Below are 27784 nucleotides of genomic sequence, written 5' to 3'. Positions count from 1 at the left end.
CCTGGTTTGAATAAACCAGTTTACAAATGCCTATATAGATGAATTAAATTTAAAAGGTGATTCGTACATATAGCTACATATAAATCTAATAAGGCTTTAAGCTGACAGAGGATATCTCATTTGGTTCTACGCAAATACAAGAGAAATACAATTTCATTCGATTCTACAATAGCTAGGGTTAAATGCTGAAACGTGATCAAATCTACATATAACACAATATAATTGTATTAAAGCAATGAATTCATCCGTGCACACAACTCATTCAGTTACCTAACACATTTTAAAACATATTTTAGAATCTAAAATTTAAAACCAATACTCCTTCTAAAATGTAGTTAGAACAGTACTTAATGCATTCGTGATTATCGATTACTTTTCATAATTGATAGTATTTCATGAGCATAATCATGAGCAGGCTGGTGAATTACCATAAATGAATAAATTGCTGCTCCAATAGTAGATTGAGATGGATGATTTGAGCATGAGACAGAGGAAAACTATTAGGAACATTTTTTTAGTTATAGCGTTAGCACAAACATCAAAAACAGTACATGATACAAGGATGACGCGTCAAAATTGAATTACTTAGTACTGCAGCATCAGGTGCACTACGTTATCAGTCTTTAACAAAGTGATTCCAGTTGTCTAAATACTCAAAAGCAATATCATTCGAAATAGTATCTGCACTGACAATGTTATTTGATTTTTTCAGTTTGATAGCAGCAATCTGTGAGCTTAGGTCGTCATCTTCATCGTCACTTTCATCTGGATGCTTTTCAATTTTAAATTTGCATTTCTTCCATTGCTTGCAGTGCTCCCTGGTTCCGTAAACGTCTTCGAATAGCAATTGATCGGCTTTCAGAGTAGGGAATTTCTTGCTTTTGTATTGCATCTCCAATCCCAAGTAATTTCTACAGATAACAAATTATAATGATATTCGTTATTCAACCAAGCTTGGATTTGCACACGTACTTGCACTCGTGATCTTTACAATAGAATCTGGCAGTTCCAGTAAATCCAGGAGAAATTTCTTTCAAATCGCCATATAGTGCTCGTGTGTGAACCTTGCTCCGAAACTCCGGATCAATGACGAATTTGTGCTAAGTATATGCCATAAATTGAAGCAATTGGATTTAAAGAGAGTAGAATTCTAAACAGACGCATTTGCCGGGAATTGCTATCATTTTTGCCTGCAGTATTAGGCTACTAGCGATTGGGTTTTGACGGATGATTTACCAAATTGATTGCATGGAAAAGTAACCGATGATAACAGAATTTCCATAACTTTTTGACAAATATAAAATCACAAGCTTCGTATAGAGCAATATATTACAGTGCAGCACATTCTGTAATCCAGTGCGACTCTATTGGCGGATCGTGGTCCAAATGCAAACCTTTTCCATGCTGAATTCGGACCCTACTTGGTTTCGTAACAAAATTTAGTCCATTATAGTTGATAGTTCAGTCCATTTTCAAACATTCACAAGTGTATGACCAGTGCAACCTTCGCCACTACCTCATCACTTTAGCACCAAGGCATTAAGAACTAGCAAGAACTAAAAGATGCTAAACATCACACTCGCTGTGACCAACAAAACAATAAAGACAGTTCTATTGTAGCTTTTGCTAATACCGCTTTACCGGGTTTAGTATAGTTATACCGAGTAACATTTGTATGATTGTAAATTATATCATGTGAATTATAACGGACCCAAGCAAATCTTAAAAATTTCTGACTGGACTTTTTCTAAAAATTGTAACCCATCATAAGTGATCATCGTCAAATTATCAATGTTATATACCAGGGGTGGGCAAACTACGGCCCGCAACACCGTTCTGTGCGGCCCGCGAGAGTCTAAAGAAACTTTTTAAAAATATTGATAAAATATATACTAAAAATCTAATTAATGCAGGGACTTCATTAACTTTTTCTTAGTATATTTCACCATGATAATTCCAAGACATGCCTTGAAAAGTTTGAGAACCACTGATCTAAGCTAAATACTTATTATCACCGCGGGATAGCTGCAACAAGATTGACATAATTTGGATCACGAGTGGGATTTCAGATTGGCCACTCGATTTTGAATTATTTCAGTGGTGTGCCTATAAAAACGATTCGGGCGTGTGTTAGGTAGATTCGTTGTCTGTATGCATAGAATTGGGGTATTTATATTTTATCTATACATAGTAGAAGCGTGTTTGAAGCTAACATGGTTATGATGCTGTCAGCATTGTGTGTCCTGGAACTGAACCAAAAGTGGAATTAGTAAATCTATGAACAGATCGCTGCTCACAGATTTAAATTTCAATCCTGTTCTAAGAATCGGGCCAACCGACTTTCATCTCTATAGTTTTGACAAATTGGTAATTGAGGTCCGCCAGCATATGAAATCTTGCCACTATATGTTTCTGACGCGTGTACGATATCATCAAAGCAATGTTTGGCTTGTTTTAAATAAGCATATATATTATCTCCCTGTCCTCACTATATAATCAAATATCAATATTTTGTTTTGGTTTATGATCCCAATTTTATATAGTGCGGCTTGCGAATGGATTCATATGTTGAATGCGGACCGCGAGCTCAAAAGTTTGCCCATCCCTGTTATATACACTCATTTACACCCAATTGCATTCTCGTACCTTTCCAGCCAAACAAACTCATACACATACAGACCAAATTGGAAATTCAGCAAAAAAAAAATCGATCGAGGCATACTTTTTCTTTGATTTCTCTGATTTGATCGGCAGTCGTGATTTGCGTGTGACAATAACCACAAAGCACTCGCCACTTTTTAGCTTCCTGGAGACGTCTCTCCGATTCTTCTCTTTCTTGCTGTCTGTCGCGGGCTTGCTTTCTTTGAGTTTTCAGAATCTGCCAAAACGAAATGAGTGAAGTCGAGAAAACAATTGTACGCCTTTTTTTTTGCTGTACTCTCTTGATTCTTTCGTCGTCAGACAACTCTCTCAAATCAGCAATCGCATCGTCGCTGGCACGAGCGCAATCCGCGTTCCTCCTCTCTCTCTCGATTTGCTCACCTCCGTATGGCGCGATCAAAATAGATTTGCTATTTTCGGCACGTCCCCTACCTGTGTTATTGACAGTTGAGATTAAGACGGCAAGTATACATCATGAGTAGGGCTGGGCAAGATGATTCGAGTACTCAGATCCGAATTGAGGATTGTTTGATTGATTCGAGTCGAGCAGTGAAAGAATATTTTTGCGAGTACTGAAGCTATGTGTCTCTTTCCAGTAAGCGTTATGATATCAGCGAGAATCTTTTAGTTTCAATACATGCTTCCTGCTTGAAATCTACATCAGTTTTACAGAACACAAAATATGTTGCACAAAGCAACGCACGTTGGTGGCGTTCTGTGAAGTCATGATCGATTTGCAACATTCTCAGAATGTCCACGTGCTCAGAATGTGCACGAAAAAAGAACAGATTATTATCTTTAATGTGGCGTGTAAGTGGGAATAATTTCTTTGTGGTTGCTCATTTTCATGGCTTGTCCTTTTTATGATATCATTACGGGGATTATTTTTGGCATGTCAGAAAAAGTAAAAATTGTAGCATTAGGTCAAAAAATTGTTAAAAATGGTTTACAAAGTAGAAATTTTTTGCAACCTGAATTTTGTTTGTATCGTAGATGTTTGCACTGTCAGTTAACTTATCATTTGACATTTTACAGCTTGTAGCCTTCTGTGTAGGCCTACCGCTGTAGACCGCCCATTGTCTGCTCAACGTGCCGCAATGTCCTAACTCTTGGCAAGCTACTTAGTAAGGACAGACACTTTCTACCCGAGAACGTAGGAAAGGATTTTTCGCTGTACTACAAAAAATTTTAATTGTGTAACTACTGGAATTCTTCATAGGTCCAGATTTCGTTAAAATAAAGTTTTTTTAATGTAAAAATTGGTCAGTTTTCAAGTCAAAAAAGTTTTTTCAGGCCAAACTACTTTGTAAGGACAGACAGTTCCAACCAGAAATGAAGATAAGTAGTACAATTCTAACACTATGTGCGAAAACACCTAATTTACATACACGAGGGCAAAATTTTGTCAAAATTGAGTTTTCCAAGGTAAAAAAATGTCAAAATTTTGCTTTCTTAGGTCAAAATCATCCTTTTTTAAGGTAAAAAGTCGCCCTAATTATCATGCATTACTTTTCATTCGGTGTGCATGCCTCTTATATTTATGTTCTAATCCCAGGTCGGTGTCTGATATAAAAGACAGCTCCGAGTTGTTTTGACGCCTTCCTATCTTTTCATTCTATTGTAATCTTGTCAGAGGAGGTCAAAGTAGTCACAATCGCTACTCAAGTAGAAGTAGAAGTAACGCCGGATTTCTACTCGAGTAGAAGTAGGAGTGGTGGTTCACAAGTAGGTAAGTAGATATTCTACGCTTATTTTTGCCTACGAAACTGAAAACTGTTGTAGAAGTAGAAGTAGTCTAAAATCATAATTACTTAAAAAGTAGTTTGAGTAGGCAAAATCTACTTCAAGTACTTCAAAAAGTAGAAGTACTTCGTTACTGACCACCTCTGAATCTTGTGGTGTTTATAACTTGAAAATTTCTAAAATAAGCAAACGAACTGAATGCTACATATTTGAACTTCAAAATTAGCTGTGATGTTTATGGCATCATAATGAATGATACTCAAATATTCGACTCAACGCACAATACTCAATTCGGTATCATATCACTCGGCCACTCAATCTTGTCCAGCCCTAGCCGTCATGACTTGCCAGCTCTTTGGATACGCCCCACTTCTCCCGTGACATAGTTGTACATGATCACCAAGTTACACGCACGGATATCCAGTCCCTCTTCCGCCACAGAAGTTGATATGAGGACTTTGCACTTACCGGTGCGGAACACCTCGATAGTACTTCCCTGTTCAGGCTTTGTCATTCCTAGGAATTTACCGTTACACGGTGTTGATTGGACTTTACACCTGCCTCACCTCCTGACGCCTCGTTTTCGTTACTGCCGGTAATATATTCAGGATTCAAATAGTGCAAAGTTTCATCGTTTTTGATGCTCTCCGTCAACGCTTTAGCAATCTTCTTACGGGGTACGAATATGATGCACTTTGAATCCGGCTGGCTGTCGAATTGCTTTCGCAATTCTTCAAATAACTTTTCCAGCATCGGAACTTTGCTGTTGATGGATGCGTTTCGCAAAGCTGAAATTTCCAAAGTGTCAATGTATCTCGCTTCACGCGTACTCTTGAACACCAATTAACGTGGCTAGGAAAGAATTGGGTATAAAAAAAAATTTACAGATCGGATATTTATCATGCTGTTAAGGCATACTGTGATTGTTACAGTATCCATGATATTTGACAAAACTAAAGTTACAGAGCTAATATTGCGAAAATCACTTCTGTAAATTATAACAAAAACAAGGATTTCAAGGCAGGAGGTGAAGATAAACGATAATGAAATCGCGAAACAGAAAAATCTTGTGTGAAAGCCACGAACTGAAGTATAGAAAACCATACCGATTTGGACCTAACTCTGCAAATATTTGTGCCTTAATGTCTTTTTCACAGTGACTACAAATGAGATTTATGTTGATTTGCAGTATACATTGCGTAATTGCTGTATGACGAGTATCAAGGAGCTTTGGAAAATCTTCGCGCAAGAGATGATTTTTGATATGGTGATATGTAATATGGCCCCTCAATATAATATTCTGTCGATAATCTATAGCCAAAGTCTGTAAAGTCATGATATTGATAAAATGAGCAAATTGACTGTCTTCATTCTTTTATATCATAAATATTTTCCTACCGTAATTGATTTTCCTCAAGAATTCTCCCTGCTGACTGTTTTGATCTATGGATACCAGGGTATCTGTATAATCAATAGCACGTGGTATGTGATTCTTCAAATACAGCAGCTTGTAGTACATCTAGACATGATTGTATGAATGTCACATTATGATAAAATCAGCGGCGCAGAAAACACACTTTCAAATGCATCGCGTAAATGGATACTGTCCTGGCACGTTCGGAGTCGGTGATTTTTATTTTCACATGCTTGATGAGTTCCATTACCCACAATTCGTACGATTGTTTACTCTTATCATGTGGTGGTTCCCGAATCTGGTTTTCTGAATTGCATATTAAAAAAGAAGTATAGGTCAATTTGTAAATCAATGAAACACAAATTCACATCTATTGTACAAGATATTCCGAAATACTACATCAATACTTCATATTTCATTTTGTCACAAATACGAACTCTACTTCTCTGAAATTTGGTTGCAAAATCCATAATAATTTTATACAGTTGGTACACGATTAATTGTTTTCCAGTCTGTGGAACTCGATGAGAAAAAAGTGCCAAAATCAAACACAATGGATGGCGACACCATACCTACGAAAAATTCACAATATCAGTTTCTTACTTTTCAGGTTAATTAGTATTCATTATTATTAGTTCTACTCCTACTGATTCTAATAGTTACTAAATAAATAATATCAATTAGAAGAGCATATGTGTGTAGAAGAAATGGAATAAATAATCTGAAAAACAACTACGGTATTAAAACAATTCTCCCTCACGTGCGCTCCCAAACATATCCTCATTACGAATTTCATTCTCGATCAAACGCATGGCTTTCTGTATTTTCCGCGTATATTCATCATCTTGAATCTTTACTCTCATGTGGGCTAAAGGATTGTAACACCGGATTGCTGCATTTGACATGTATACATTTGGAAAACAACCCAATCACTAGTGCACTTGTTTTAGCACGTGTCTCTAGTATCTCGTGTATTCATGCATCTTACTTTCTTTTATTTCGTTTTGATGCTCTTTCAATTCCTCGATATGGGTTTCGACAGTGTTCGGGCAATCCATAACGTTGAGATTTGCCAAAAGGGTGGTAAGGTTTTCAAGAACCTTTTCTCTCGTCTTGCCACGACCCACGCCAGGAGATGCTGTCATTCCAATGATCTCAAGTGGAAAACACTAACTTGAAGTTGGTGCTTCTGAAGTGGTTGTAATTGGCGTCACCAGCAAAACTTAACTCGGACCTCTTGTCAAATGATTGACTTGGTTAAATTACGTTATGGTTTTCTATGATTTAGTTAAAGAGCTTATGGCCACCATATGTTTTGTGACATGGTGAGAGCTGAAAAATGTGAATGCCAAGTAGTATTTCAGTCAAGCAATCCCTACGACTAAACTCATACAAAAAAATAGCAGCAAATTAGAGTCCATGTTGCATTTTATCGATTCAAGTGAAAGGCAAGCAAAACCAAATAATTATTGGATAAGAGATCAAATTAGGAGTTGCAGAATTTGAATGCAGTATGGGTAGTGAGGCAGCCATGAATAACAACACCAGTCTTAATCGCTAGGAGAGAGAGAGAGAGAGAGAGAGAGTCTTTATTTACATCTAACCCAGTGGTTCCCAACCTTTTTCGACTCATCGCCCCCTTTTGAAGCTCCACACCGATCATCGCCCCCCAAATATCGGGAACCGAAAAACAGTACTTCGTCACCCCCCCCCCCCAACGAAAAAAAAACGTTGGTCTTTGGCCCCATATGGTGATAAACCAAACCCCAGACCCCCCTTAGCCAGTGGGCTTTTTATCGCTACATATCAGCTATAGGCCTACCCTATTTCATGTACTGTTTGTTGAGTCACCGTATTTCGCCTAAACGAGCGAAGCGCGACAAATTTATAGAACTCATGGTTGAATCGGTCAATATGGTCGATGTGGTATGTTGGAAAAGGTAGGACCCTTAAATAATAATTAAACATCTTCGGCGGAATCGTTGTTATATTGACTTCTTTACATGATAATATTTCGTGACCTCCTATATCTACTATGCCAGAAGATATGGAAATCGTCAAAACGTACCAAACTAAAAGACGCACATGATTTCATATTGGTATATCTTTACTGTCAAATAATTTTTTCCTTGCGGGTTGGCATTTGTCCTGTAGGGTTAAGGTCGCCAGGACAGGAACATTCGACGCGCCAATGGACAGTTAAACATATATTGTATATATATCGAAGTTTTCGGTCAGCACAAGGGCATTCCTTTCGGACTATAGGTCTTCTCGCTGCTGATCGTTCTGGCACACTTCTCGGAGTCGCATGTTACATGGCCTCTAACTTCATATGTCTTGGTGCGTCGTGGCGCAGTAATGGCCGACGCCGAAGTCTCCCATTTCCATAAATCATGCGTATTTTTATTGGGTGACGGGGACCCCAACATCAAGATACATGACTTTTTAACTTTTTAAAAAGTCGCATGAATTTCTAAAAAATTACTCATCATTCATGTCAATTCACGAAATAAATTGGGCTTCCTTCGATTTCGGGCCCTCCACTCCCAATTGGGGGATTTGGGGTGCGGTAGTTACGGTCCCGACTCCAATATAGCCGTTTTAACGCGCCATCGCCCCCTTCGTTGTTTTCGCCCCCCATCGCCCCCTTCTTCCGTTTACGCCCCCCTATCGCCCCCTTCGTCATTTTCGCCCCCCTAGACCGCCAAATCGCCCCCTGGGGGGCGATATCGCCCACGTTGGGAACCACTGATCTAACCGAAATACAGAACAATCAGACTACAACAATGATGGTACAGAAAAATCGGCATGCACAGTATTCGGTATAGGATATGAATGATCAATGACATCTTTGAGCTCAACTACTCTGATCACACCCACATCAAACAGATACATTGTCTCTACACAATCTGACTGTAGCAAATGCTAATTAAGAAAAAGGGAATTGAAGAAATGTAAATGATAGTTGTAAATCAATGAAGCAATCTCTGGGTGAGGAATGTCAACAGTGTTAATAGGTAGGTAGAAGAGTTTTCACAACTAATATAGAAATCAAGTTTTGTGGATATTAGTATTCCAATAAATTGATATGAAAAACAAACTTGGTAGAACACATAGATAGATAGTAACATATCTGCATTCTGCAGTATTTATTCCAAAGATCACTTCATGGAATGGGATATTCATAGTCAAAAGTTATAAAACATAAGGACCTATTCATGATACCTGCACATTTCCACTGTCGTTCGTCCGACTATCCAGAAACAAATCCATTACTTGCTTATAAGGATGCTTCTTGGTTGCATTGTGACATTCATCAAATATAAGTAAAGAAAAATCACTGAACTTGACGGATGTCCGACTTCTGTATTGTCACACAGCAAAAATCAAAAAGTGTACTGAAAAGGAATTCACAGCTGGAACAAACCTTTTCAATTCATCAATCAAAATTTGTGGCGTGAGGATAACTAGTCTTCGTCCTTTGAGGACAGCCCCTGTTGGTGCATGTGTCGAGTTTTCGCCGATGATATATCCAATTTCACCCTTATCAAGTGTCTTCAAACAGCTAAATAGTGCAGCCTATTTACCATTTTACACAAGAAATCTTTAGCCTACTTACAGCTCAAAAAATCGATGCTGTTGCAAGGCCAGTGTTGTTTTGGATACGAAAAACAGTATAGATTTGGCATGGCTTTGCAGCAGATGGTGTCTGATTATCTCATATGCAACCACCGTCTTACCAGAGCCTGTGAAATAGAATGTTCAATATAAGTGATTGATGTTACAAGTGTACCAACTGAGTCAGAGGAAGTATTGGTGATGCGGATCCGTTTTATCACAGCATACAGAGTGGTGAAATAGAATATTAATAGCCTATAATATGTGATTGATGTTATCAGTATCAGTTTATTGCAATTTTATCATTTCAAAACACTACAACGGGCACAACACTGTGATACAACGAAAAGATGAACTCAACTGGGTCTAGGCAGTGGCTTAGGAGCATAGGCAGGCTTTTGTTGAAAATGCCGCCCTCCTCAAGTTGACTGCAGCAAATTTTGAAATCGTTTCATTTTCAAGCAATCTTTTCGGTAAAAATAATGTGCCGCGTCCCAAAAGTTCTATATCGCTTGAGAAAGAAGCCTCAAGAGAGGCTACTACGCCACTGGGTCTAGGGACTAGGTGATGGGAATACAAGGTATGCACAATGGATGGAAATAAATAAGGAGTAATAAAACACGACTAGTGATGAAAATGAACGATGCGTGTCGATAGAGAGATCGATATGTCAGATCGAGGTCCGGTAATCTTTAAGGCTGACTAATTATAACTGCACCAACTGAGTCAAGAGAAAATGTTGGCGAGGCGGATCAATTCCGCATGACCAATGGCTTCCTTTGACTCAGGTAGTGCGTTTGTTACATAGTCTCCGGCATAGTGATGCCAAAATTATTGAGTTGATAAAACCAAGTCTATGTAGGCAAAAAGAATTACTGTAGAACTTGAAAATCTCTCACTAGTTTGATTTGTTTTGTGGTTGTCGTCAGTTGTTTTTACATTTAGTGTTGCTGTTATTATGTCGTATACTTCAAAGTTTGTTGTCACCATTTTTACAATGGGCAATTCATAACCTGTAATTCTGATTGTTCTGTCATATTTTCCATATGGGTTTTAGTTTTAAATCTGTGCGAAATCCTTTAGAGTGCCGATAACTCTTTATAAGATGCAACGGACAAGTCCTTGACTTATAATAAATGTATGACTGCAATGGATGTTGTAATGGAAGAAATCTAACATTTATATCAGTTGGATCAAAAAATGAGTAACTATAAGATGAACATGTGTCAGTGCTTTTACTCAACTATTAGGGTCACTATCATAGCAATGAACTGAACATATCCTGACACCAACCTGTTGGAGCTATGATCAAGGAATTATGACCTTGCTTTGCCTGTTCAGCCAACTCCAACTGGTATTTTCTCGGTTCAATATCCAGAACTTCGCCTTTGAAATATGTATATCACAGAGTTAGCTGTGTGTTCTGTCATCAAATATTTATATTTACCCTCAGACGGAACGTCATCCTCTGAATCCTAAAATTTTCAATCAAAACAGTAAAATCGAGATATTTTTTAAAGATTCTATTATTGTATACTTACCAAAGCAAGGATATCGTCACTGTCATCAAGTGTTTTGGAGAAAGTGCCTATGTAAGGAGGTATCATTAAAACCATATTGTGCTAAAGTCATGATGCAGCTCTGCAACAATTCATGCAGGTCAAGAGCAGAAGTCAAGAATTGTTTGAAGCCATAATTGAAGCCTAAATTTCCATAATGTTAGTGATATTGAGTCATGGCTTGTTCCAGAGCTGCTGCATCAGATTCATACATGCCAGTTTGTCCACTTTTACGACTTTCGTAGGCTTTGATACAGTTACACTGTGATAATATGAAAAAGAATTTCAATGAGGCATGACTATAACCACAGTACATTGTTGTATAGTAACCTGTCATCATAATATTTCCTGAGCCTGTCATTATCTTTCAAATTGCTCATTACATGATAAGTGTGTCGCAAGAGACATGGGAATCGACTTTTGAACAGTTCCACTATACCATCTGGATAGGGTCCCAAGTCTGATCTTATTTCGTCAGAAGTATCATCATCATTATAATGATGCGCCTTGAGGTAAAGAAAATATCAATGTTGAAATATATGTGAATTTGAGATGAGATCAGAAATCAGTCAAACCTTACCCAATTTCGTATTTTTCTGATTAGGTCAAAGATAGTCTTCTTTTTTGAGCCTTCCAAATTCTTAGCAATGGCAGGTTTGTCACGTTGCAATACCTCTTGCCAGTTTCCTTTTGTAATATCCCTGCCGCCTTTTTCGAGTTTATTTTTTACATCTTGATGTTTACCTTTATCATTGAGAATATCGGACACATTCTAAATCACAAAATAACATGAGCGTATAAAGGAATTGTTGTTGCTAGAGACCTTTACTTGATAAAATTCCAATGTTATGTACGCCTTCCAAAAGAGAAAGTGCACTTTTGTAGCTGCCGCAGTAATTCGTTTCTCTGGCTTTTTTCGCAACATGGCCAATATCAACTCCTTTGCGTCATGTTCATCTGCATTAAAAAATATCTCTCACACAATTTACACAGAATTTTGGTTTATTAGGAAAAGACATGCAATATATTTAGTGCAGTAATAATTTCAGAAAACCACATCTTTTTTCACAGCGCCTTCAAGCGTGCCGAAACAGTTCAGATTCCATACTATTTCAGATGATGAGTAAAACAATTCCTCCGCACAGGAGGCTTAAAATTTCAAATGAAGATACATAAAAACGGCATTCTCGCTTACATTCAGGTTTCAGCTCGACCAGGTCGGGAACATTGTCTCTGATATTTTCATCTTGTTTCAGAGAATCATTACCAAATGGATGTTTGCCACCACTGAGCGTGAAATAGAAAATGATTCCCAATGAAAAGATATCAGCCTCCTAAAAATATATAATGATTTTAATCTCATTAAATAAACTCGGGCGGGCAATATAAATTTCAATTGAAAATAAAGTACAGTTTCACGGAGTAGGAGCCCCTCACTCTGAGATCCAGGGCTTAGTGAATATGCAATCAGATTCAGTCTGCAGAGATATTACGGAGTGAAAAAGTTTTATCTCCCAAGCTTGTCATAAATTTTCGCCCCCCCCCCCCCCCCGATATTTACGAATCCGAAAAAGAGAACATATAAACGGGAAATTTATTCACTAAACTCCGATTGCTGGTGAATTGACAAAAAAGGTCATTTTTTCCAAGAAGGTGATCAGAAAACAGCGATCCGCGACTGCTTTCCATTGGGTTGATCATTTTTTTAATCAACTTTCACATCATATAAAGAATAAGCCGTTTTCATATGCATTTTTAGGCCGTGTTAATTAAATAGGCCTATTTCTCACTGGACGTTTTCACCCCCCTATCACGATCACCCCTTTTGTATTTTCGGCCCTTGTTTCTCAAATTTGCCCACTGGGGGGTGATATCACCCACGTTGAGAACAACATTTGAACAGTAGATTTCAGGGTTCTGCGCCAAAAATGATATTCGGTAATGCTTGTGACCTAATTACTGATCCTCATATAAACAATGCTAAATCAGCAATTTCGGTTTGAAGCCAGATCTGCTACATCCCCTTGTGGCCTTGCAGGAAATAAAACTCTTTTATCCAGTGTATTTGTTACCCCTTTCTACTAATTCAACATATTTTCAAAATGGAAACCAAGTCTGAGCGGACATCTGGGTAAGTGAAAACTGAATGATTCATTAATATGTACAAACTTGGAATTATACGACAGATATTTCCGGTAGCTGATGCAATAGTCTCATATATTTCAGTAACATATTGTCAGCAACCTGCCGTTTTCCACTTAAACAGTGGAAATCGGATTGTTGGACCAAATATAATCTCCAGAAATATTTCATGACCAAAATAGTCATTCTAATGATTTGACAAGGAGTCATCACTTCCTATAGTAGCCATGCAGGAAAGATATATATTTGCCGCTGAAGTATTCATGATCCATTAGTTCCCACGAGACATGTACCAAATTGTCTGTGAAGGTTATTATAGCTAGCAGCAGCTTTACAAAATATCATACGATTCCGGACATCGATGACCCGCCCCATCCACCTGGGTCATAGTTTGCAAGTCCAATATTACTTATAATTGCAATGAATATATCACTCATCAATAAATGTGCACTTGTGCAGTCTCCAGGGGTTTCCAGCATCAAACAAACGTTATCTCAGGTTTGACTCTTAGCAAGGTTACTTACTATCTCGCATAAATAAACATTTTTTGTCCGGGTGCGGTTCGGATATAAAATACTGACGGGAGTTTATGGCTTTGAAAATAAACCGTCCTTTATCCAACGACTGGCCCAATAAATACAGAGTTAGACGACAAAAATATGCATCGGTTGGTTGCGTCGAAACAAATAGATTATCCAATCAGACACAATATACATAGCCTACTGAATTCTCTAACCTTTCTAATTTTCATTTTGTCACTGGTCCCTTGTTTCATTGGTCCCAACATAAACTTCAAGACTTCTGGAGCCATGAATCCACTAGATCCTTTTACGTCTGAGTGAGTGGATGACTTGCTTCTATCAATGTCTTTACTGAGACCAAAATCAGATATTTTCACCCTCCATTTCTGACCTCTTTCGTCAAATACAAAGAGAATGTTCGAAGGTTTCAAATCTCTGTGAACTGCAAAATAAGCAATGCTAATCAACATATGATATTGTCGTGTTTTATATGTTGATAATTTATATAAACGCAACACAACAAGAGCAACAGGTATATAACTTTAATAATTATATATCTACACACTCTTTGAAACCCGATATATGAAATACAGCCTACATTTTATATATATCGACTTTTCAATTAGATAAAATAAAAAAGGGCAAAAGAAAACAGGAGACAAAAACAACATCGAGATAATCAGTTTTGGGCTCGTGTTAAGCGTCTCCAACGTGGGCGGTCGTGGGCGTCTTTAAGCGACAGCCCGCGTTGCGCTAGATCAGTCTCCTACATCTCTACATCTTCACAACATTCATCTGGATGCTCATTAAGCAATACCACATGAGCTTTGAGATTTTCTAAATATAACGTAATGTAAATGAGTAAGCTCTCATTCCAGCTACTGCTGTACCATCATTTGGTCACAGCATGTTCCAGACATGGGGTAATCGTGATTAGTAGGGCAAGTTTTTGTTGCAATAAAAATTGTGAGAAAGTTGCACTCAATTTTAACAAAAGTTGCATTTACGCATAAGTTTTTTAAAACGATTACGGTATGAGATACTCGGAAGGTTCCGTTGTGTAATCACACAGTTCAAGATTTGCAGAGTATCTGCTTGTTCGGTTTGTTTCTTCGCTGTTCAATCCATTATCCATACATTTTTATGTTCTTTAGGTTTGAAACCTACATGACAGCATTTCGCTGTCGGCTCCTGCAGAGCGGTCAAATTTGGTTCTTTCCCATTTCATGGACGGTCTGGCGAGACCGCCGAAAAAAGCCAAAGGGAAAATTGATAATCCACCCCACCCACCCTCAAAACAAGTCAAATATCACACCCCAAACTCCCTAGGTCTGCAAACTTGATTCAAGGCATTGCAGCAAAACTTAGTGTTCGCGACTCTAACAAAATCGATAGCTTGAAAAAGGTGACCCAGTGAACATGTAATTTTCGGAGGTAGCGCCTGGGTGTCTGCGAAATGCAAAAGCACCTCAAATTTAAACAACATCATAGCAGTGAGCGTGGGCGCGATCCAAGCAGGCGGCCCAGGGTCCATTCCCGCCATCGGAGGTTATTCTGGGGTCCTCCTCCCCAGTGTCATTGTTCTTACAGTGAAAAAAGCCCAGTAAAATAAGACCCGATAAAGAAAGAAAGGGAGCAAGAAATAGCTCTAAAAAGGACCGACAAAGAAAGAATAGCATCAAAGAAGACTGTGACATCGGGCAATAGGTCGATGTGGATGGCAGTTCAAGAGACCCCAACTAGTTGGTCGTTCGGCATCCCTCTGTCTGCTCATTACATCGCATTGTGTGTCTTGTATATAGCATCACTGTGCATTAGCGTTGGGACCCTGGGAAATCCCGATCCCGGGATTTGAAGCAATCCCGATCCCGGGATTAATCGCAATGAAATCCCGGGATTTGTAAACAGAATCTACCAAGGCTTACGTAGCGTCATGTCTCTTATTTTGGTAATAAAGCAGTGTTACAAACTCGGCTGATTGTCTAAAACAGTGATTCCCAACCTTTTTGTCTTCATTCCCCACTTCAGATTTATTCCGAGCCTTCATTCCCCACCAGGACCGTAACAGCTCTTTGTCAGCCAAGGTGGGTTTCTGATCTTAAAGACTACTCCAAGTTGTTTCGACACCTTCCTATTTTTCATTGTATCGCAGTTTTGCGGTGAGTTGAAATGATGAAAGTATAAATAAAACTGACTGACTGAGCCCCGCCAAAACGGCGTTGGTCTTGGGCCCCCAGAACCCCCTCAGCCCCGCTGAGCCTGTACGCTTTATCCCTGCAACTTATCAACTTCATGGGGTCTACTGTTTAGTGCGTCGCCTTACTTCGACTGAACTCTACTGTTTGGTGCGTTGCCTTATTTCGACTAAACGCACGAAGCGCGAAAAATTCATATCATTCGTGTTTGAATCGGCCAATACGATCTGGAATTGCATATATTTTGCTAGTAAATTTTTATTTCCTTTCTGCTCACGTAATCAGATTTACCGGTAGAGCTGAGTGAGGTGTGTTGGAAAAGGTAGGACCCCTAAATAAGAATCAAACATCTTCGAGCGGACCCGTTGGTATATTGACTTCGTTACATTATGATATATTTCGCGACCTCCTATATCTGCTATGTCAAAAGATATTGAAATCGCTAAAACTAAAAGGCACACACGATTTCAAATTGGTACTGCTTAACTGGGAAATAATTTTTCCCTGCGGGATGGCATTTGTCCTGTCGGGTTCAGATCGCTAGGACAGGAACATTCGGCGCCAGCCATTTAGCCAATTAAGCATATATGTATATTGTATATATATCGAAGTTTTGGGTCACCACAAGGGTATTCCTTCTTGGCCAAGGTCGTTCTGATCTGCTGATTCTGCTGATCGTTCTGGTACACTTCTCGGAGTTGCATGTTACATGGCCTATAACAGGGGTGGGCAAACTACGGCCCGCGGGCCGCATGCGGCCCGCAACACCGTTTTGTGCGGCCCGCGAGAGTGAAAAGAAACTTGTTAAAAATATTGATAAAATGATTACTAAAAATCGAATTAATGCAACTTTTTATTAGTATATTTCAACATGATGATTCTAAGGCAGTGATTCTCAAACTGGGGGCTCGCCTCCCTCCCCCCAACATTGGGGCGTGAAAGCATCTGAAGGGGGCCGTGAAGCTGAGCTGGAATGAAATTTTTTTCGCGCTCCTCGCGATTTACATCTAATCTTCAGTAATTGCTTTGTATTCAGTATGAATTTCATATTCAAAAATCTCTCATCCACAGTCGCCATCTTTCATGCCATCAAACTATCCGATTCTTTCTCTGTATGCGGAGAATTAGGGTATTTATATTTTATCTACCCACAGTAGAAGCGTGTTTGTTGCTAACATGGTTATGATGCTGTCAGCATTATGTGTCCTGGAACTAAACCAAAAGTTGAATTAGTAAATCTATGAACAGTTCGCTGCTCATAGATTTAAATTTCAATCCTGTTCTAAGAATCGGGACAACCGACTTTCATCACTATAGTTTTGACACATTGGTTATTGAGGTCGACCAGATTATACAATCTCGCCACTGTTTCTGACGCGTGTACGATATCGTCAAAGCAATGTTTGGTTTGTTTTAAATAAGCATATATATAAGAGCCATGTCCTTCATATCTGATCAAATACCAATATTGCGTTTTGGTGCGGCCCGCGAATGGATTCAGATGTTGAATGCGGCCCGCGAGCTCAAAAGTTTGCCCACCCCTGGCCTATAACTTCATATGCCTTGGTGCGTCATGGCGCAGTAATGGTCGCCGCCGAAGTCTCCATTTCTATAAATTCCAAGTATTTTCGTGGGGGAAGGATACCCAATAATCAGATATTCGGCGATATTAAATCGCGCAACAAGCGCGAAAAAAATTTGAAAAAGTGGCGTAAATTTCAAAAAAATAACAATTCGAGCTCGCCCCAGCACTTTTGTCATCACACAGAAGCTATTTGCTGGTTTGACTTCACAAGACACACAACACCAGTACGCAAGACAATCGCCTATAACTGCAACGTGAAACGTATTGTGAACCGATACCAGTAATGCTCAAAATTTCGCGAAAGCGTTATTTCACGTTAAACTAGTCGTGCTGGATGTGTTTGTGACGCAACCATTGGCCATACAGAGTTAAAAATGAGGTTTTGTGAACAACACGCAATATAATTTTCGATACATACATTCCAGAGCAGTTAACTGGTAACGGTAATTGCGCATTTCTCTCCGTGAATATGTAGACTGTCGTGTATATAATTTTGAACAAATGCGTCTATTCCCCACCGGAAACCATTGAATTCCCCACCGCTTGGGAACCACTGGTCTAAAACAATTCACAATTATATGATAATAAAACCAACTATGGCATAATATGAACTGCACAATCACTCCCGTCGTAGTCTACGGATCGTAGCAGTGTAACTCAGTATCGGGGCGTTGCAAAGACGGTGCTGTGGAGGTGAAATACAGGCCGGGATAATAGCGAATTTTGAAGATGTCAGTGCGACGAAAAAATCAGTTGTGTGGCAAAACTTTTTGTTTTGTAAATCTACAGAAAAAGCCAAATGTAACTTGTGTCAAGACGTTTTGGAAGCTTCAAGGTCTAGCACAGCGGTTCCCAACGTGGGCGATATCGCCCCATAGTGGGGGATTTTGTAAAACAAGGGGGCGATTGGGGGGCGAAAATCTCAGGACGTTCAGTGAGATATATTTAATCAACACGGCCAAAAAATGCACGTGAACATGGCTTATTCTGCATACGACGCCAAAGTTGACTAAAAAATGGTCAACTTAACGGCGGAAACCGGTTTTTGGAGAACCTACTCGGAAAAATTGCCTTTTTATTTACTCAATTCTTTGGCGATCAAAGTAGTTAGGTGACTGAATTTCCCGTTTATATGTCCTCTTCTTCGGATCTGTAAATATGGGGCGATAGGGCATGGGGGGCAAAAATTTGTGTCGAGGTTGATAAGGGGACGATGAGTCGAAAAAGGTTGGGAACCACTGGTATAGCACAAATGGACTGGTAACGCATTTAAGGTCCGTACACATGATAGTAATTAAATCAACCCGCATGACTCAATCGGGCATGTCAAAGAAATATTATTTCTTTTATAAATCGCATAATCCTTGGTTCGATGAACTTCCTAGCCAGTTAACTGCTGTGGACGGGCTAGCATTTAAACAAATTGCTCCAAAGTGAGCGAATTCGTCGGGCCTTCAAGGCTGACGGCTATAACTTGCCAAGATGTCACAAACGGGTTCGGGACTTCGTGATCGAGCACAGAAAAAAATGCGCAAGTGTGTGGAAGAAGAGCTTATGGCAATGTTATGGAATGATGAACGTATTTCGATCACGTTGGACAAATCAACTCCTAGACGAAGCAGGCGGTACATCGATTTAAACGCTCATTATCCGGGCGGCTTTCGATCGCTGCGTTTCATTCGTATTCACGGAAGCATGTTTTTGCGTCAATATTACAAGGAATAAATGTTGTTTGTGTAGCTTGTAAGTGCATTTTGCTACTTTGCCAATCCCGGGATTTCCCGGGATTGAGGAGCGAAAATCCTGGGAAATCCCGATCCCGGGATTTGAAATTTGATCCCGAAGTCCCAACCCTACTGTGCATTGTGTGTGTGTGTCTTGGGCAGATGAAAATATAGCCTGACAATTGATTGATTGATAAAACATCAACGCCGTATCCGCCAATGACTCAAGCAATCTATTTGCATATATAGCCTACATTTATATACTTATTCACATACATACATACATTTATATTAAGATTCAAAGTTCAAAATACTACTTGGAGTGAAAATGACATTACTAACTTAGACTGTCATCTTAACAGATATCAACGATATCGCTTCTTACTTGCAAAATAACGAATGCATTTTTTATAAACACACAGTTTAACTTGACCTCGAAAGACTAGACACAACCTATTTCCATTTGCGCGGGCTTGACCAATAGCCAAGACATACATCGTCGTGTAATTTAGTTCTGGCACTGTCGTGCTTGGCTGGGGTTGCCGAACTTCTAGCTTGCAAGCCAACTGTTGCGTCATGGATGACATTGATATGCAGTTAATCCGCCACATACCGGTAGCTCTTTAATATGCCAATCTACGAGAATAGATCCTTCCTATTTTCATTGTATCGCAATTTTTGTGGTGTATTGAACTGATAAAAATTGCTAATAAACCGAACCGAGTCAAACCAAGAACCGTAGAAGAAATTGTTTTATAGCATGTTTTTTAAATCACTCTCTTATATTTTGTACAATACTTGCCGTTGAAAGTTGTATGAAAAATACGAAAAAGTTGCAATATAAAATTCCTACAAACGGCTTAAAACACAATGCCACATATATTCTGAGTATCTAGGAAGCTGCCGGAAGCTTTAAAATAGTTGCAAAAACTTTCCCTAGTGATTTGTAAATCGATTACGGCGATTACAGCATTTTAAATTAATCATAATCGATTACTTTCGAAAAAAATCAGATTTAATTGTAATCGTGATCCATTATTTCACATATCTATTTGTAAAAGAACGATTACTTTTTACTTGTACGAGGGCTATGACATAAACTGAACATTCGAGAACAAGGAACAGTGCGAATTTTTATCTGGTTATTGACAGCATATGCGTCGGATTGTCAATATCCACTGTTCATTATTACATCATTGTGAAACGAATTATCCGCAAAGTAGTAAATAGATATTCAACGTAGTAGTATGATTGAAGGATCAACCATAATATTTAATGTCAGGTTATCAATAAACACCTGACACCACTACATCGCAAGAGGATGATAATCAGCAATGTACCTAGCTACAAATAGTTACATTTAATTAATGACATGCCGGTACGAGAGAAGAGTACCGTAATTGAAACCACGATATATTACATATTAATCGTGCTAGGTCGTTGCTGTTCATTTCTGTGAATAGATATTGTTCGTACAAGTTCATTAATACATTGTTATTTGATATTAATTATATCGAAGACATCAAAATCGTATATCAAACACCGTAGATAAATATGTTGCAAAATACACTGTGTCAGATAACGTTCTGTATGTTTCGTTCTAGCCGTCTTCGGGCATAGTTGTTTCATTATGTGAATAGCTAGTGTCCATACAAGTCCACACGTATCTTCATATCTGACATTAGTTACATCTAAGCTGATCAAAAGCTATGTGATAGGCCGCGTGACAAAAATATCTGCCGAAGCATCATTTTGCAGACACGCGCGTTCCTCATACCCGCCATATACACTGTCGTTTAGTTGGTTTTACTCATCATAACTAGCTGTAGTTTGTTGCTATGAATAGCGATTGTCAGTTTCTGTATATATTTTGCTAAAGCACCTATACTAGTTAGTTCTATACCGCTCAAGGTTTTATTTGAAAACCGGGAAGCGAATTCCGTCAGACTACCGTACCAGCTTCAAGCACATGGTTGAATACACGCACATAACGTGAAATATATCGTGTTCTAATAGCCATAAACCTTCATAGATTGTGTCTGTGAATTGTTGTTGCCTATATAATTCTAAATAACGGTTAATGGTAAAGTATAATTCGGAATACATACAATAATACTGAGCGATTATACCTACGCAAAAGCGTGCGTCTGGGTATACAAAGAGCTGTCGTACATCATATCTTACGTTGTAGTAATGATAAGCATTTGCAGTAAATCATTATGGTAAGGACTGTAAATATCCGTCTACGAATACTAAAATGACTAATATAGGGTCACACAGTTTGAGTTATAAGCCTTACAAGTTACCATACGCGCGCCGCGCATCACTCGTCATGACTCACTCTCTCGGAGGCCTGCCGCGAGCTGACCAAAACGGTCGGTATTGTTTTGATTAGAAATTAGCGTCTGCTAGACGTAGACCGTTGACTCAGGGCTCTCTAGAACGATGAATTCTGAGCCTATACAACAGACCAGACTGTATCGTCGTCGAATACCTATACTAAGGTTCATAAAGTACGCAATTTAGCATGTCTGTTCCCAACCAACGTGTTTTTGGCTTGCTCTTCTAATAAGTAATCAGACACGACATCGGTAGCGATTTGGATGGCGCAATCGGTTGCGCGTTGATATTTTGAATCGAACGACACCTTGGTTACAGTGAAAAATGAAGTAAAATTTTTTGAAAATGGCAGCTGATGCCAATCGGTTAATTATGTCATAATTTTATGTTAATCTAATCATTTTCTCATAAGGCATTACTTCAAACGGGCACCAATCGTCATTTTGCAATTCATTACCATAATCAACATATGAATCTGCCGCTATAGCCAACCGCTCATGCACCATGTTAGCGCGGGTTGTAGCTAAAATGAAATTGTCCTCTGATATGGCCTTCTCATCGCAATCGTTATACTCAGATATGTGTTCAAGGCTCAAGTTCTAAGATGCAAAATAAGTGTATTCGAGATTACTTTTCGATATAATCGTAATCGACCACTTCGAGATTTTGCTGTAATTCAGAAGTAATCGTAATATATTGCAGTGATGAAGTAGCCTAATCAGCCCATGTCTGGTATCTTTACTGCTATAGGAAGGAGACTTAGGTGGAATGTATATGTTACTGCAAATATGGCAGATTTAGTTGTGGAAAGGATTACATGAGGATTTTGTCTCATCTAAATGTAAGGTACCTAAATGTACAGCCAGTTAAATGTGATTTCAGATCCCTTAATTAATTATTAATAAATATGAGAGCTTGAATATGATTATGAGAAGAAAAAGTTATCTCCCACTTCCATAATGATGGACAGTAAATATAGTCAAGTAGACTTACCTGTCAAATATGTTTGACCGTTGTGCAGGTAGTAAACACCTGCAACAATCTGCTTGAGAACTTTCACCGGAGTCAAACTTATTTCGCAACTGCCTTTCTCTCTCTTTAGGACATACTAAACACATAAGATCTTCGCTCTTAAGAAGTTGTGTGAGACATGGATTAACATTAATATCATCAAAAGAGAAATGTAGCATCCCGATGCCACAAGGTTACTGGTCTACCAGGAATCCTAAAACATTTGCATAACAACTTCAAATATTGAGAGGAAAAGCTCAAGAGAGCATAGGCGCCGGACGTAGGTATGCTGGGTAACAGTGCATACTTTTTTTGGTAAGTGGCATAGCCACAATTACGTAGGCATTTATCTTCCAAAACTAGTTGGTGAATAGTAGCCTACAACTAAAAAATAATTCATAAGATATTTCCGTTTACATGCTGCTGCTTATGTGAGCAAACTAATAACACATTTTAATTAGAAGGGAGACAAGATTAACAGTCTGACCCCGATATTAAAGATTTCTCCATGCGCTGGAATCTCGTCTCTCGGTTAGAGGAAATGCGTTCAATTTGCGACAATCAAAAGTGCACCACACAGAAATGTATTAATTTGCAAGGCAAATGGACATGACATCTCCTACTGGTGACATTGCATCAAGCTGGTGATCTGATGTGCGAATGAAATTAGATCTGTTTCTCAAATTGGCTATTTCTTTCCACTCGAATTGTTATAGTATAGGTGCGAAAGTGGATCTTATACTGTACACCGACTACACCGTACCTTAAAGTTCATCAACACAAGCAAGCTGATCTGATTCTTGTATTAGTGGATATACATATGTATTTAGCCCTAATAAATGGATGCTGAATGCTGAAAAAATTTTATACGCTGAATCCAAAAATGCCAATCAAAATTGCTGATTAGTTCTAGTTTAAAAATAAATCCGCCTTCATTTTCCAGTGGATTCACATATGGAAAATCTTGGTGCACTCTACAGAATTCAAAAGCTATAATCAATATACACTGTTGCCTACTAATTGCATGCGTTTGTATTTCAGAAAAGCATTTGCATGGATGCAAATATTGCTTCGAAAAACTCCTAAACTTTGTCGGATCGATCTCGGACCAGTATAGGCGTATAGGGTATATGCACGGTCCTATGTCAAACCCCTACTGAGGGACCTATAGCGTATAGCCCCTATGCTATATCATAGGGCAGTGCTCTCTTTGACCATTTTTGGTTTCAGAACCCTTATTATGACGAACTCATGCACCGTGTTTGCAAAAGGGATATGAAAAATCATCACATCAATTAATGCTGCCAGTGCTATATACAGTGCCAGTGCGAGAGTTCGATTATGACTACAGGCTGCTTGCAAGTAGGCTCAATATCACGTGTCATAAAAGAGCATTCAAAAGAACATGAGAAAATAGCAACGAGGCTACTGTATATCTTTTCTCCGATACTCCCCTAATCCATCGCCCTTTCGGGATTTCATTCAACACAAACAAGAAAAACCTTTTTTTGCACAAATACATTGTTGGTATTTGAAGAAGCACAAAAATGTTCCGTGGATATAACAGCTGCACCCAAAAGTCAGCATATGATGTCTCTTTAAATTATACTTTCATACCAAAATTCGATCTTAAATCCATCAATTCTTCCATTTCTGTGGTAGGCCCGTATCAACGAAAAGTGGTAAAATACAAAAACTGGCATTAACCTCTTGGTGGCGGTGCCCGCTTCGAAGCCGGATTTTACTTTGCCACTCCATATTTATCGTTTTAGTGAGCGTAGAGGCGGTAGATAATAGATATGTGTAATCCCTCGGGAAAGCAATCACTGTCTATACCACAAACTCGTTTGAACTACGTTGATGACTAGTGGCAAAATCGCGTGTCACACGCCAGAGTTGTATTGAGTGAGGTATGTTACATTGTTACGTCCCAAATGCACAATAATTCCACAAAATATGCCCCAAAGTAGTCATCTCAGTTTTTTACCTAATAACTCGTGAACACAGCTAGCTAAATCTTTCGGTGATGGCTTGATGGAAAGCTAAGATTCAGCAGTTGCCACAGCGACAGTAGAAATGAGTTCTGACACTACCAAGCAGAACCACAGCCGCGAGAGATACAGAAATTCATATTTCAAAGAAATAAAGTTGTTTTGCAATGTAATTACAGAAGTGAAACGAGGTGCTCTCTCCCTGCTTTCATTAGATACGTAAGATGGCAGATTCCGACCCCACCATCAAGAACTCTTTTTCTGCGAACGTTTTCGAGTTTTTTTAATCCATTTCCTCAGCCCCCATCAAGAGGTTTAATGTGACACTCTGTTCAGCATTGAAATGTTTCTCAAAGTTTTTGGTCAACAAATGTTTTCGTTGAAAGTATCTGTTAAGTGTAACAAGCTTATAATGTACTATTGTGTACCTTTTTGTACTGAAATAGGCTTTTAGAAATACAAAACTTCAATATTGCAGCAAACAATACCTACATATTGCCAAATTTATTCCACTTTTTGTACTGGTGTTGCATGCATATTTTGGTGCACTATGTACCGCAGTTGAAGGGCATTGCTATAGGCTATACACACGGTAGTATGGTTAACTGCTACAGATGAATCTAGACGGTGGTTGGTTTCAGTTAATTGGCAATGGTTCTATAGAACTGTCAGAAGAAATTTTATGAGATCAGCGAACCGATTACTATCAATGAAGGGAAGGAAAAAGTTGAGGAAGCGTCAAAATAAAGACAGCCCAAATAACACGATCAAACACTGTTACAGTAGGCCAATATGGGTGCTAGACTGATAGACAGCAGTGCCTTGTATATCGCATCGAACATTGTCTGCCTTGAGTGAAAGAAATTTTTCTAACCGCTAATCATCATTATGAAAGGTATCACTTCTACTTTTACTTGAATACCGACAATGGCTACCTTCTACTTCGAATACATATGTACACAGTATAGCCTACTACCTATATGATTACCTTGTTAAAGACAATTATTATCCGATAACACAGACAAAGTTACATACCTCATTCAAGTTAGAATGACAAAGCTCCAAAACGATATATGTATGAGTGTCGACAATCTCCTGTATTCACATATGCAAATTTATATTTGTGAAATAATATTCGTAATAAAAATACGTACATGGTAAAGTATGTCTATGATATTTGGGTGATTCAGGAGTTGAAGTACATTCGTTTCATTGGAAGTGGTACGATTAGCAACCACTTTCAATGCCACATGTCCGCCATTGAAGCTGCCCCTACAACGAAGAAATTTGCAATAAAAAAAGCCGCACAGCTGAAAATCTAGGTAAACGTACCAGAAAACTTCTGATTCTCCTCCTTTAGCTATGCATTCACCCCGCCTGATAAGTCCCTTGCCAACCAAGATCCAGTTTCGAAATTGTGATGGGTCTGATTGTGCCATACCTGGCTTTTGTTTTTTTCCTCGTTTGTTTATCCCATTCAACAATGGATTAATGCAATAATGTCAACACGTCCCAAGATTGTGTAGTCAAAGTAAGCATTATAGCACTGAAAAACTCAACACTGCGAAGGGACTACAATAGCAATTAAAGGCACCGAAGTTTGGAGAATACAAATATAATCACTAAAAATTATATCACATGATATGACATCAATAATATTCGATAGAACTCTGATGAGAAGTTGAGAAGCTCATCAACTAACGAAATCATCGCAACTACATAAAAACAAATGCCGCGGTCTCGTTTTTTAAGCACGAAATAAATAGGCACGGCAGGTCGTAATTGCAGGCCATATTGCGTCTAACATCGTCCTTTAGCTCCACATCATATCTATATATTGTCATTGATCGATTACTAGTTTACTATCTTACATCTATTCCATAGGCGGGCAACAGACGGCCAGATCCGGCCCGCGACGGGATTTTGAGTGGCCTGCAGAGAGTTTCTGCACAGAAAGTGAAATTCTTATCTGAAAGTGTTGACGAATTTTATGCGTCACAGGAATGAATCCAAGTTTGCCAACCTGAGAAAGATGGTCATGAAACTACTTGTTCTGTTCGGGTCTACATACATTTGCGAGCAAACTTTTCCGACATTAACAAGACAATTGAGGCTGCGTTCCAATATAAATATGATGATGAATATAAATGATGTTCACGTGCAGTCTTACTACGGGTTTCTACACCAGACATGCAGCCAGAGTTCGAAGAACTTGTTGACAACTTTGATCGACCGCAGATGTCTGATTGACCTCAACAGCTATTGAAGTGGGCTACTTTAGGGTATTAAATTCATTATATAGCGTTCATCATCATCATCATCATTGGTTTATTATCAATTTTATCAGTTCAATGCACCACAAAATGCGATACAATGAAAGATAGGAAGGTGTCGAAGCGACTTGGAGTAGTCTATGAAATCGGACACCCACCTTGGCCTAGGCGATGTAAAGAGGAGGCATGCACACTGAATGAAAAGTAAAGAAGATAGTATAGAAAAAAGCAAGCGACAAAATGGGGTGGCATGTCATGGAAGGCGAGATCGATAGATCAGTCGTGGTCCGGTAATCTTGAGGATGGACTAGTATTCATTTAGTAGTAATTGCTTGTATTTCGACTTGAATGTGGACACTCGTCGACTGTCGGATGTCTACTGTCTAATACGTTAAACTTAAAGTTTACATTAAATACGATTTATTCCTTATATAGGTAGATAAACACGCGATTAATGTATCGATTATGTAATCTGGCCGGTAGGCTACTTCACTTTCCCATATCAGGCCCTCCGACAGGAGAAATTGCGCGCCCCTGATCTATTATATATTGATCGAGAGCCTATTCGCGCAGACGGGATACTCCACGGTGAATCCCCGTGTTTTTTATGGAAAATTACATGGCTCACTGCGCTCGGAGAGCAACATTTCCGCCTGACCAATGGGAAAGCAACTGCTCAGTCAGTCAGGTTTATTAATATTTTCATCGTTTCAAAACATCGCAAGACTGCGATACAATGAAAAGATAGGAGGGTGTCGAAACAACTTGGAGTAGCCATTAAGATCAGGCACCCACCTTAGCCTAGGCGAAGTAAATAAGAGGCATGCACACTGAATGAAAAGTACTGCAGAGAATATAAGACGCAAGCGACAAAATGGGGTGGCATGTGGCGGAGGGCGAGGTCGATGTTAGGTCGTGGTCCGGTAATCCTGAAGACTGGCTAGTATTCATTTAGAATGTAGAAAGTTGAACTTATTTTAAAGCTACTGTCGCACTGATTCCGAAAA

At 38.9% G+C, this 27784-nt stretch overlaps 1 protein-coding gene across 1 annotated transcript; it reads right to left on the bottom strand.

The window, feature by feature from the left end:
- Position 1: 1 nt before the first annotated feature.
- Positions 2 to 27462, bottom strand: LOC145433337 (ATP-dependent RNA helicase DHX58-like). Its single transcript, XM_080310419.1, has 26 exons — positions 25837 to 27462; positions 25659 to 25776; positions 25540 to 25599; positions 22496 to 22610; positions 13874 to 14100; positions 12191 to 12329; positions 11825 to 11952; positions 11576 to 11767; positions 11326 to 11501; positions 11208 to 11257; positions 10978 to 11024; positions 10884 to 10911; positions 10730 to 10822; positions 9438 to 9564; positions 9246 to 9383; positions 9044 to 9182; positions 6807 to 6972; positions 6579 to 6686; positions 5982 to 6124; positions 5803 to 5923; positions 4971 to 5192; positions 4749 to 4920; positions 2939 to 3089; positions 2723 to 2878; positions 973 to 1100; positions 2 to 911 (listed from the first exon to the last, which is right to left on the bottom strand). The coding sequence occupies exons 1-26, from the start codon at positions 25941 to 25943 to the stop codon at positions 617 to 619; spliced, it is 3546 nt and encodes a 1181-aa protein (XP_080166545.1). The 5' UTR covers positions 25944 to 27462; the 3' UTR covers positions 2 to 616.
- Between the last annotated feature and the right edge of the window lie 322 nt (positions 27463 to 27784).

Source organism: Botryllus schlosseri, chromosome 2 (genome assembly GCF_051294905.1).
Source record: "Botryllus schlosseri isolate E-star chromosome 2, Bs_hap1, whole genome shotgun sequence".
NCBI classification, from domain to species: Eukaryota; Metazoa; Chordata; class Ascidiacea; order Stolidobranchia; family Styelidae; genus Botryllus; species Botryllus schlosseri.
Note: the sequence above shows the minus strand (reverse complement) of the source record. Positions and strands in the feature narration are given on the sequence as shown.